This window comes from Aegilops tauschii, chromosome 1, assembly GCF_002575655.3.
Source record: "Aegilops tauschii subsp. strangulata cultivar AL8/78 chromosome 1, Aet v6.0, whole genome shotgun sequence".
Lineage (NCBI taxonomy): Eukaryota > Viridiplantae > Streptophyta > Magnoliopsida > Poales > Poaceae > Aegilops > Aegilops tauschii.
Window position 1 is genome coordinate 297,984,987 of NC_053035.3, and position 12,608 is coordinate 297,997,594.

The window sequence follows — 12,608 nt, forward strand, 5'->3', positions numbered from 1 at the left end:
GTCTTTCGTTTTGTATTTTGTCATGCCTTGCATTTTCATATCATGTCATCATGTGCATTGCATTCGCATACGTGTTCGTCTCATGCATCCGAGCATTTTCCCCATTGTCCGTTTTCCAATCCGGCGCTCCTATCTCCTCCGGTGCACCCCTCTAGTTTTCTTTCGTGTGCGTGTGTCAAACTTTCTCGGAATGGACCGAGGCTTGTCTAAGTGACCTTAATATACCACCCGGAGACTACCGGTCAAGTTTCGTTCCATTCGGAGGTCGTTTGGTACTCCAACGGTTAACCGGGCATCCGCAAAGTCCATTTGAGTGTCCAGCAAAACCCCCCTCCAAAACCAGCCCAAAGCCCACCAAACTCCCTTCCATTCTCTAGGTCGTTCGATCACGATCGTGTGGGCGAAAACCGCACCTCATTTGGAGTCTCCTAGCTCCCTCTACCTATTTATAAGTGGGCATCCCGAAAAACGGATTCGCAGACGAACCTTAGCGTTTTTCCCACCGCGCCGCCGGACGCGTCCGTCCGCGCCGGACGACGTCCAACCGCCCCGCCGCCGGCCCGCGAAGCCCGCAGCGGGCCCGCCCGAGCGCGCCGCCGCCTCCTCCGCGCCCGCGCGCGCCCGTCACCGCCGCCTCCGCCGGAGCTGCGCCGCCGCCGCCGGCCGGCTCCGCTCCGGCCATCGCCGCCGCCGCGCCTCCTCCTCTCCTTCCCCCGCGCCGGCGCCGCCCCTCCCTCTCCGGCCGGCGAGCGCCCGAGCGAGCTCGAGCTCGGCAGCCAGATCCGATCGATCGGTACTGTAGCTCCCGTTGACTTCTCGCTCCCCCTCTATTTCTCTAAGTCTGGAGATTCCATCAGCATATGCCCCTGTTCGTATCGCGATAACTTTGTGCATGTAGCTTCGATTCGCGCGTATAATATGTCAAATTGTTCGCCTCGTGATGCTCTTCATTTTGTTTTAATTGCACCATTTTCATTAGAGGTAATCTTGATGCCCAAATCGTCGTTGGAAGAGGGCTAGTTGCTGTTAATCTCTGATTCTTATCAGAACTTGGAGATTTGTTATTTTTGTATCATTTATTCTGTGCATCTTTTGAGCATGAGCTCTACATGTGTTTTGAATTATGCCATGCCATATTTCCAGTAGTATAGCCCATGTATTTTTGTGATCTTTGTGGTGACTAGCACAAGCATGCAAAGTAGGTCCCGTAATAATTCTGATTTCAGGGACTTAGTGATTTCTCTAAGTCTTTGTCTGCTGTAATTTTGTTGCCATGTAAACTTGATGCTACAGGGAGATCCATGCATATTTTGGAGATGTTCAGTAAGGATGTTTTGTAGCTATAGTTGTAATTGACCCATTCCTGCAATTGTTTGCAATTTTAGAGTACCATAGCATGACTCAATCTTGCTCTACTTTTGCTATAAAATATTTCTGGCAGATTCTTAACATGATTTGCAATCTTGCCAAGCTTATTGTAGTTGATCCATACATGCTATGCAATTGTTCTTGACATGGATAGCTTCATAAACATGCCATATTTCTGTAGGTATGCTTGGTTTGTCTTGCCTTGCTCTGTAGTGAGTGCATCAAGCTCACAAAGAGGCCTACATATTAACATTTCTGCCATGCTCTGTTTTCTGCTAAGTCTGAAAACCTGATAACGAAACTTGCTATGTTTACATGCTTGCCACCATATCTTCTGGTCCTTTTTGGCTTATGATCAGTAAGGGACTTTTGTCATGTGCATTTAGTAGAACACTACCGTGCCTTGTTTTGCTATGTTAAGTTCCTGTAGCATGTTGATTTCGTGCTCTCAACATTGCTACCTGATGCTGATTTCTGCCATGTCCAGTTTTTCACCAAGTCTGTGAACCTGTAATCTTTTGCACTTTTGACATGCTTGTTTGAGCTTGATATGTTGTGAACTAGCCGTAGCTCAGTGTTCATCTTTTGTCAAGCATCTTCTGTAGATTACTGCCATGTGCTTTGTTGCTATGTTGGAGTGCTGTAGCATTGCTACTTGTTGCATTTTAAGTGCTATCTTGCTGTTTGTCGCAGATTAGTGTCATTCTTGTTTTGCTTGCCATTTGCAAACCGTGCATCCGATTCCGGTGATCTTTATATCGATTTCGACCGAAATCATCTCATCTTTCCAGTGGCATGCTTGGTTTGCCAAGTTACTGCCATGTTCATCATTTTCCTTCCGGAGCACGCATACGCATCGCATATCACATCTTGCATATCATATATGTTTTGCATCATGTTGCTTGTGCATTTCTCGTGATTGATTGTGGTTCCGTTTGCTTGTGTTCTTGTCTTGGGTAGAGCCGGGAGACGAGTTCGTGAACGAGGAACCTGTCGAGTACGCTTACGAGGATCAAGCTTTCGACAACTCTGAGAATCTTGCAGGCAAGATGACCACCCCTCGAAATCACTTCTATCTTTGCTATGCTAGTTGTTCGCTCTATTGCCATGCTCCGCTACCTATCACTTGCTATATCATGTCTCCTATTTTAGCCATGTCAGCCCCTAACCATCCTTTCCTAGCAAACCGTTGTTTGGCTATGTTACCGCTTTTGCTCAGCCCCTCTTATAGCGTTGCTAGTTGCAGGTGAAGTTGAAGTTTGTTCCATGTTGGAACATGGATATGTTGGGATATCACAATATCTCTTATTTAATTAATGCATCTATATATATTTTGGTAAAGGGTGGAAGGCTCGGCCTTATGCCTGGTGTTTTGTTCCACTCTTGCCGCCCTAGTTACTGTTATACCGGGATTATGTTCCTTGAGTTTGCGTTCCTTACACGGTCGGGTGATTTATGGGACCCCCTTGACAGTTCGCCTTGAATAGAACTCCTCCAGCATGGCCCAACCTTGGTTTTACCAGTTGCTACCTAAGCCTTTTCCCCCGGGTTTTCGCGAGCCCGATGGTCATCTTATTTTAACCCCCCCGGGCCAGTGCTCCTTCGAGTGTTGGTCCAAACTGAGCAGACTGCGGGGCCACCTCCTGGAAACTCGAGGTCTGGTTTTACTCGTAGGATGTCTCATCCGGTGTGCCCTGAGAACGAGATATGTGCAGCTCCTATCGGGATTTGTCGGCACATTCGGGTGGCTTTGCTGGTCTTGTTTTACCATTGTCGAGATGTCTTGTAAACCGGGATTCCGAGACTGATCGGGTCTTTCCGGGAGAAGGTTTATCCTTCGTTGACCGTGAGAGCTTATGATGGGCTAAGTTGGGACACCCCTGCAAGGTATTATCTTTCGAAAGCCGTGCCCGCGGTTAAGAGGCAGATGGGAATTTGTTAATGTCCGGTTGTAGATAACTTGTCACTTGACCCAATTAAGATACACCAAGTGCGTGTGTAGCCGTGATGGTCTCTTCTCGGCGGAGTCCGGGAAGTGAACACGGTCTGTGTTATGTATGACGTAAGTAGGTGTTCAGGACCTCTTCTTGGTCATTGCTAGATGACGTCCGTTCCATTGCTTCTCTTCTCGCTCTCATTTGCGTAAGTTAGCCACCATACATGCTTTTGCCGCTGCAGCTCCACCTCTTTGCACCTCTTTGTCCTACAAGCTTAAATAGTCTTGATCTCGCGGGCGTGAGATTGCTGAGTCCTCGTGACTCACAGATACTTCCAAACAGTTGCAGGTGCCGACGATGCCAGTGCAGTCGATGGCGTCGATCTCAAGTGGGAGTTCGACGAGGAACGTGGTCGTTATTATGTGTCTTTTCCTGATGATCAGTAGTGGAGCCCAGTTGGGACGATCGGGGATCTAGCATTTGGGGTTGTCTTATTTTCATCTGGGTTTTGACCGTAGTCGGTCTATATGATTGTATTTTGGATGATGTATGATGATATTTATGTATTGTGTGAAGTGGCGATTGTAAGCCAACTCTTTATCCCATTCTTGTTCATTACATGGGATTGTGTGAAGATGACCCTTCTTGCGACAAAACCACTATGCGGTTATGCCTCTAAGTCGTGCCTCGACACGTGGGAGATATAGCCGCATCGTGGGCATTACAATCCATAACTAAAGATAGAGAATAACTTAGAACAGAAAATAAAAATTACTTAGTGATAAAGTAAACAAGCACACACGAGAATATTCACCCCATGCTATTGCTCCCCGACAACGGCACTAGAAAAAAGGTCTTGATAACGACCACCGATACAACTCTACGCACACTTGATGTTTGCTTTACCTAAAGCAAGTATGAAACTATTTTGCAAGAATAAAACTACGAGTACTTTGCGAGAATAAAACTACGGATAAATTGCAAGGTAATAAAAGTGGATAGCTTTTGTCAACAAGAAAGTCATTTGTCCCTAGGCAATCGATAACTAGACCGGTAGTCGTTCTTGCAATTTTATATGAGGGAGAGGCATGAGCTAACATACTTTCTCTACTTGGATCATATGCACTTATGATTGGACCCGTAGCAAGCATCCGCAACTACTAAAGAGCATTAAGGTCATGAAACCCAACCATAGCATTAAGTATCAAGTCCTCGTTACTACCATAAACAACCCCCAAACTCGGGTTTATGCTTCTGTCACTCACGCAACCCACCATAAGCGAATCATGAACGTATTGCAACACCCTACAGTGGGGATCCCTCCGTTTGCGCGACACGGAGGGCACCGTAGGACAGCACCATATATAAAATATACAATCATACCAACCAAGATCACGATTAACCCATAGGACAAAACGGATCTACTCAAACATCAAAGGATAGCCAAATATCATTGGGAAATAATATATGGAGTTGAGCACCATGTTTAAGTAGAGATTACAACGGGGAGAAGGGATGTTACACCGCTGCATAGAGGGGGAGAAAGTTGGTGTTGACGGTAGGAAGAGTGTTGATGTAGATCGCCGTCACGATCCTTGCCCCGGTGGCACTCCGGCGCCACCGGGAGAGAGGGGGAGAGAGAGCCCCTCTCCTTCTTCTTCTTCCTTGGCCTCCCCCTAGATGGGAGGAGAGTTCCCCCTCTGGTCCATGGCCTCCATGGTGACAGAGGGGCGGGATCCCCTCCGAGATTGGATCTCCCTCTCTGTTCTCTTCTGTTTCGCGTTCCTGTTTTCTGGCCCTTCACCGTTTCTTAAATTCCCGGAGATCCGTAACTCCGATTGCGCTGAAATTTTTACATGATTTTTTTCCATAAATTATCTTTCTTGCGCCCGAAGAAGGGCCCCATCCGACTTACGGTGAGGGCACAAGACACTTGTGCACGCCAGGGGGTGCCCGGCGCGCCCTGGTGGGTTGTGCAGGCCATGGGCCTCCGTTAGCGTTGATTCCACCTCCCAAAAATCATAAATATTCCAAAATAATTCTCCATTAATTTTTATCGCATTTGGACTTTGTTTGATATGGATACTCTGTGAAACAAAAAACATACAACAAACAGGAACTGGCACTGGGCACTGGATCAATAGGTTAGTCCAATAAATCATATAAAATGTTGCCAAAAGTATGTGAAAGTTGTATAATAATGGCATGAAACAATAAAAAATTATAGATACGACGGAGACGTATCAGCCCCCCTAGGGTGCCTTCTCCTCCCCCTCCCCCCTATATATAGAGGGGTAGAGGGTGGGCAGCCGTACCCATCTATGCCACGGCGCTGCCCTCCCTCTCCCTCGTAGCCCTCTTCCTCTCCGTAGTGCTTAGCAAAGCTCGGCTAAGATTCCACCACCACCGCCACCACGCCGTCGTGCTGCAGGAGGACTCAAGCTACTACTTCACCATCGTTCGCTGGATCGAGGAGGTGAAGGCGTCATCAAGCCGTACGCGTGTTGAATGCGGAGGTGCCGTCCGCTCGACACTTGGATCGGGAGTTCGCGGGATGGATCATGATTGGATCGCAAAGACGTTCGACTATATCAACCGCGTTTCTTAACGTTTCTGCTTAGCGATCTACAAGGGTATGTAGATGCAATCTCTCCTCTCGTAGATGTTCATCTCTTAGATTGATCTTGGTGAGCGTACGAAAATTATTGTTTCCCATGCAACGTTCCCCAACACGGCCACGCGGTGAAACCTATCTCATATATTTTGAGGAAGACCATCCATGTACACAGGTCGCACAACTTGGAATTAGCAGCAACCTCGACGTTCTCCGTGTTGCCGGAGTTCAACATTTTGATCAACAAGTACGAGCAACCTTCGCTCCGATACCACTTGACGAAGTACAAGCTGGCGAGATGCCAATCCTTGCGAGTTGTGGCAGGATCTCTCACAGTACTAGTAGTATCCGTGATGAGAAATTTCGATCAAGCCAACGTAAGATAAAAAACTTACGTAGAGTAGATCAGATCAACTCTATGCGTAGCAGCAACAAAATTCCCACAGCTCATCAATGAACACTATCTTAGGTGTCTAGATATGGGATGTTTTTGGATTTTTATTCAACTCATGGAAAATAAATTCGGCCTCTAGATCAACCATAGATGGCTTTTTTTACCTTTTCTGATAAATGATGGATTTTATTTGCTCAAAATGAAGCATCAAAGGATACAAGCACTATAAGCATATATCTGGCCTCTGTATAGTTAGGATGCACGCAGCCAACACCAACACACACAACACACGCCGACAACTAGCAAATTCATATAAGACCAAAGCTATGTAATCAACGTAGCTGACTTTCTTTTTATAAGCAACACAACCCGAGAAACCGACCAAGCCAACCAATTTGAAACAGACTCTCCTATCCAAACTAATCAAAATTTGACTAATTAATGACCCGGCCACCTTAGAATCAACCTTGATCCAGATTGTGTAGGTACCTAGCTAGTTATTTGTGCTTTTCTAAAAATAAAAGCATGCTATGCACCGTAACCTCTTGCAACAATAAAAATGAAAACTTCGCATATAGTTTCCTTCTTTGGTGGAGTCCTAAAATTTGCTTCATCCCTTCCTGTAATGGAGGGATTTGGAGCAACATCGGACCAATCAAAACTTGTTGCATCGTGATAGAATACCAAATTACTTTATTCTTTTGTATAGCACACATATCATCTCATAAAATACAGGTTGCCTTCTTTCTTGGTCTTGCCGCTGGCCACTCCTTCTGGACATGTGTGGCTTGAATAATCTTTTGATGCAAGAAATAGCTTAGGCACTAGTGCTCATATAAGGGATTCGACTTTTTCTTTGGTGAAACTGTAGGTCGGGATCTCCTATAGCTCTGCCTAAAGTTTGAGCAAGATTGAGAAAATCTCCAAGGTTTGAGCATTGCAAAAAATGAAGGAGAGAGTAATGGAGTCATCCCCCATCTTATGCGTGGAGAAGAAGGGGTCTTTTTATAAGTGGCCTTGAAGTATGACCATTATGCAACAGAAGTTGCAAACCTTCTATTAAGCCTGAAGGCTAGGCAGCTGTAGGTTAGAGGATCTGGCAGACACTAAGATCAGTAGAAAACATTGCAACCTTTCTTTAGCACCTGGAGGCTGATCAAAGGTGCCCCGAAGGGTTCGGGTTGCCCCAGAGGTTCCGTGTGTGTTAGAAACTAACATGGCTTTTAAAGTAGGTTATCTCTTGCCATGGGATGGGTTGTGGGTGCATATAGGCTAGTGCAAGTGAGTTGATTCCCATCAAATCTCCATAGTGTACTCCCTCTTTATAGCACGGCTTTCCTATCGACTCAAACAAATCAAATATCGATAAGATGTCCTCTTTTCCTCATTTTGAATGGGGGGTCTCCGTCCATTTGTGCTTGTCTTTGAATGTGCTATCTCACTATTTATAGACTCAAGCATATGGTTAGATCACTAATATAAGTTTTCATTAACACCAAAATCACTTAGTTGAAATTATGTCCCTTCAGCAAAACACTTGTGGTGTGCACTCATTGGTTTTGAGAGGGTTGAAGGAGCTTTGGCCAGTGGCCATGGACATCATTGGTGCACTATTGGTTGACTACCTTGATCCAATCTAGAGGACTCCACCTTCACATCCTCCTCCAAATAGAATGATGTCAAAAATAGGCGTACAAAGAGATGTTGGTTGTTGCAGGCAACAAAGGATATGGAGGATATTGGAATGATGTCAACTAGATTTAATTGCCTTGGTGTCGCTCGGCTATGACAAGGGGATTGGTGTGGTATTGGTGATGTCGAGCATGTCTTGGTTTCTGTCTCACATGTTTCATTCTTTGGTGATCCTTAACTTCTTGCTTGTTGGCCCACCAATAAAGTAGTAAACCAACAATGTGCCTTACGAGGTGTCCTCAATCGTAATGTGGTCAATAGTATAAGGTACTCATGTACTAAGGCGGACAATTCACGCGACTGTTTAAACCCTTTGTTTGATCTTATAAGGCTTCTTCACAAAAATGTGAATAAACCCGAAGATAGAAAAGTCTTCCTTATTTGAGTTCTCAACTTTGTGATCATTTCTGATTATTCATTGATTTCAGATTATTTGATCCATAATGATATCCTTACTTCATCAATAAGGTCACATAGCAGGTCTAAAAGTATTACATATCCACTTTTTCAGGAAGGGGGCGAGACAGGGTGTTCCCCACCTGAATACATCGCTCAAATGACCAATGGTCTGAGTTGATTACATGCAGAGATCAACACGCGAGGAGACGTAAACGCCAAAAGTTGGTGGCAGCCTTATAACTCAGTTTCACAAACCGATCGGACCAAGTGGTGAAGTCGTTGATTATGTTCTTGATTGTAGCAATGTTGTATTGGTATTGGTTTCAGAAGATGAGCGCGTTCCTTGGAATACCAAATCTTCCAAATGATTGTGGGCAACACCGAATGGCTTACTTGTCGAGGAAGAGGAATCAGCGTCACAGTTTCCCAAATGTTGGCAAGGTCATCTTGAGTAGGAGTGTCTAGATCAAGCCATTGCCAAACCCTAATGAACATGGAGCACTGAAGGAAAATATGCCTACAACCTACTTATGCAATAACACTTTAGCATACTAATGCGAATTTCATTTTGGCCTCCTAGGTGCCAAACAAGGTCAAATCTTTGTGGGGCTACTCTTCCATAACCTGCTAAACACCGAGCCAACTTACGCCACGAGCATATCGTCGACTACAGTGACCGCCTGAGACTACAATGTCCACTTATACTTTTTAGAATGTAACATTGACAACAAAATGCACTCATATACTTGTATGCTCTCCAGCAGGTAAGAAAGATGCACACATGCTATGAACATAATCTTCGCAACAGAATATTTCAGCAGAACACACATTCCTTGATTTGCAAGAATCATTTGAGCACACACTCTCATTCATTTGCGTGAAACATAATTACATACTTTGGCGCGACGATATAAACACCTAAATAAGCACGCACGTAAAAGAAGCAGCCATTAGTCTGGAGCACAAAAGAAACCCAAGATATATGTATACATCAGGAAGAACCAAATGGACTGTACAACGTCGAGAGGGAACCAAATGGGCACCGATGAAGCAGACCTCGCCCATATGTCACAAGCGTCATATGTAGGTCTGCTTGGACAGCTTGAAACCTGAGATGAGAGCCGAGAGCGCGAGGCAAACAAAGGCGAAGAAGGCCATGCTAATCGAGGCAGCGGACGAGTCAGTGAACACGTTGTCCGAGCCCTCCCGCATGCGGTTTGTGATCGGGATTGCAGCAGACAACGCGGACATCAGAAGGTACGCCGTTGCCTGCAAGAACAAGAGAAACCCATTTTGGTAAGTATGGTTAAGAATTTTGTAGGCATTTAAGTATAATGTGGTTTTACTTCGAGGGGAGAAACATTGCATAGAACTTCATGATTTTTAATGAATGTGTGTCACACTATCGTTATCGGTTCCACCACACGAAGTATGCAGCGAATGTTGATCACTATCAGAACATCGCAATTGTGAATATTCATAGTGCATATAAAGTTTATAATAACGGGCCATGGCAAATAGCGGCATCCTCAAAGCAAGCTAAATCAATGCTAGGTCGCTGCTGAATGACATTGTAGCCCCTTAAAACCGCAAACTTATACTATATAGATGTTGTTTAGTGGGACCCACCAAACGCTATTAGCGCAGCCATTTAAAATTTTGAATATGTATCTTCAAAAGGATGACAGTTCTGTATTCACACTGTGCTTCACAAATGTCAAACAACGAACGGTACCATATAGCTAAACTAAATTAGACATCCTACTTGATTACTACTTCCATTCTTCCATTAAGCTCCAATAAGGCACCATATGCGTGTTGACTTACTTGTTCTGATCCACATGTGAGGAATTATATGAAGTGGAAGTGCGGAGTGCCATGTGGACGCATTAGGTCGTGTTCGAGTAAAAGTATATTAGCTCAAGAAATGGGCTAGAATTCCAGCACACAACAGCTTGCGTGACTACTAATTATAATCCACCTATCTCTATCTGTATAAGCTATAACAATTGTCCCTGACGACGTGCTATGCATCACATAGCTTCTCATCCACCAAATTAACCACCAACTTAATTAATCCTCAACGAGCAATATACTCTGCCAAGCATGCAGAACATTCTAGAAACCTAAATTACCAGTATGTTTTGCTTTTCCTATCGTGCAAGTAACCACCTTCGAGAAAATTCTCACACTTGTCTGAGACAAATGGCAAAGGGGCAACAAGAATTGCCGAGGCAGAATTCAGGGGCAGACATGCCAAAACGCCTAGGTTGCTTTGCTGACCTGATCCCCGGCGAAGTCGACGAGCAGGCCGACCTTGCTCTGCAGGTCCTGGCCGCCGCTGAGCCGGACGCCGTGCCGCACCAGCTGCAGCGTGGTGTAGATGAACGCCAGCAGCCCCACCGCCACGATGTACCTGACGAGCCAGCCGCCGACACGTACGCATACCAAACATTAGTTGATTACGCTCGCACGCCACGCAAGTACGCAAACCACCGCCAGCTTGCGGGGGTCAATGAAGTGCGCGCTCGGCACGGCACGGACAATGGCCGGAGGAGGCGCACCTGTACTCCTCGTAGTGGTCGAACTGCCTCCAGTCGCCGTGCTCGTTGGCGACCATGACGAGGAAGGCGAGCAGGGAGAACGCCCACGCCGCCGCCCGCAGCGCCGACCCGGATTTGTCCAGGAGGTCCTGCCGCCGCCAGCGCCCGACGATCGCGCCCACCGCGCCGCCTCCGCCGGAGCCGTCGGGGCCCCCTCCAGCCGGCGCTCCGGCCTTCTCCACGTCGACGGCGGGAGCGTCGGCCATGGCGTGCGCGCTGGTGGTGGGAACGAACGTACGCGAGGCTTCTTGGGATTTGGAGTGGAGATATGGAATGGAATTGGTTCAGTTCAGTTGGATGGATCGGTTAAACGATCGGTTTGGTGCCTTCTGGCAAGTTATTATACAGCGAGGCGAGGAGAGCAGTGCGCGCCATTTTGGGCCGGCAAAGGATCTTCTGCGCCACCGTGTGAGCCAGGTTACATCAAGAAAATGCAACACAAAGCTTGCCTTGAGGTTTCAGTCATATGCGCCATCAGTCGTGAACCATATACATGTATAAAATGTTGCCGTGGTCGAAGAGACAAACAAGTCATAATGTGTTGCCTACAACTTCACACACATGCCCCCGAAGTACGAAGATCTTTTTTTTTGAACATCGGCACTTTACGATGGACACGCGTAGGGAGGTGGCGTTGTATGACGCTGTGGTGGCGTCGATTGCAGGCTGACAAAGTCGGTGCCTCGGTACCTGCTCTGAAGATGGATTGGTGGAAGACGGTGGCGGCGAGCTCTGTAGCGTGCGCATGCGGTGATCACTGAGAGTGCGCGGGATTGGTGTGTGCCACAGACCCGACAATGTGGTTTGGTTGGGGTCTCTGGCTTTAGATGTTCGGCTATGGTATGAGGTCTGGGTATGCGGCTCAGACAATCTGCACTCCTTAATCAAGTTGATTGAAGTAGCACAGATGATGACGAGATGGTGGCTCAAGACTTATTAATGTATTACTTTGTAAAATCTTGATGAATAGTTAATAAAATGGTTGCATGCATCGCCCTGATGCAGAGGCCAGGGGTCATCCTCCTTTTCGAAAAAATCATACACCATTGAGTCAATAATAGATCGATCATGAACTAATTTTTTTTTTACGAAACCTCTCTAGAGGGCCAGGAGCTATGGCATTGCATTATAGAAGAAGAAAGTTGATCCAGTTTGTAAGGGAAACCGAATCGAAAACCTAACAAAGTGGCCTGGTCTATAAGGAAAACTAGGCCGAACTGCACAAGCAACAAAGCCTCGTCGACCACTGTGACCAAAGGCCACAATCGCAACAAAAACACACACCCTGGCTCTGGAGCCGCCAATCTAACATCCCCCACCCGCGCGAGCCGTAGCGCCGCACGGCTCGGGCATCGTGTAGCCCTTGCTACACGAGGCGACCGCCCACAGACCACGAAATGTGCGCCAAACATCTGGAGCCTAGCTTTCCTCGTAAACCGGGTCACTTCCAACGGCGGCTCCGGGTCGAGGTGTGTCGGCGTCTTGGGAACGGGGGTCCCCAGACTTGCCTGCCTGCGGCCCACGGCATGGCTCCACCAGCAGCCCTGTACGGCCCATCTTCACCAGCAAACACTCAAGACCCTCGCGACGGGCCAAGCCTC

The 12,608-nt window shown here is 46.7% G+C and overlaps 1 protein-coding gene across 1 annotated transcript; it reads right to left on the reverse strand.

Moving 5' to 3' along the window:
* Positions 1-9,216: 9,216 nt before the first annotated feature.
* LOC109756955 (CASP-like protein 4B4) lies at positions 9,217-11,417 on the reverse strand. The gene is made up of 3 exons (XM_020315785.4): positions 10,969-11,417; positions 10,688-10,820; positions 9,217-9,673 (listed from the first exon to the last, which is right to left on the reverse strand). The coding sequence occupies exons 1-3, from the start codon at positions 11,211-11,213 to the stop codon at positions 9,482-9,484; spliced, it is 570 nt and encodes a 189-aa protein (XP_020171374.1). The 5' UTR covers positions 11,214-11,417; the 3' UTR covers positions 9,217-9,481.
* Positions 11,418-12,608: the final 1,191 nt, after the last annotated feature.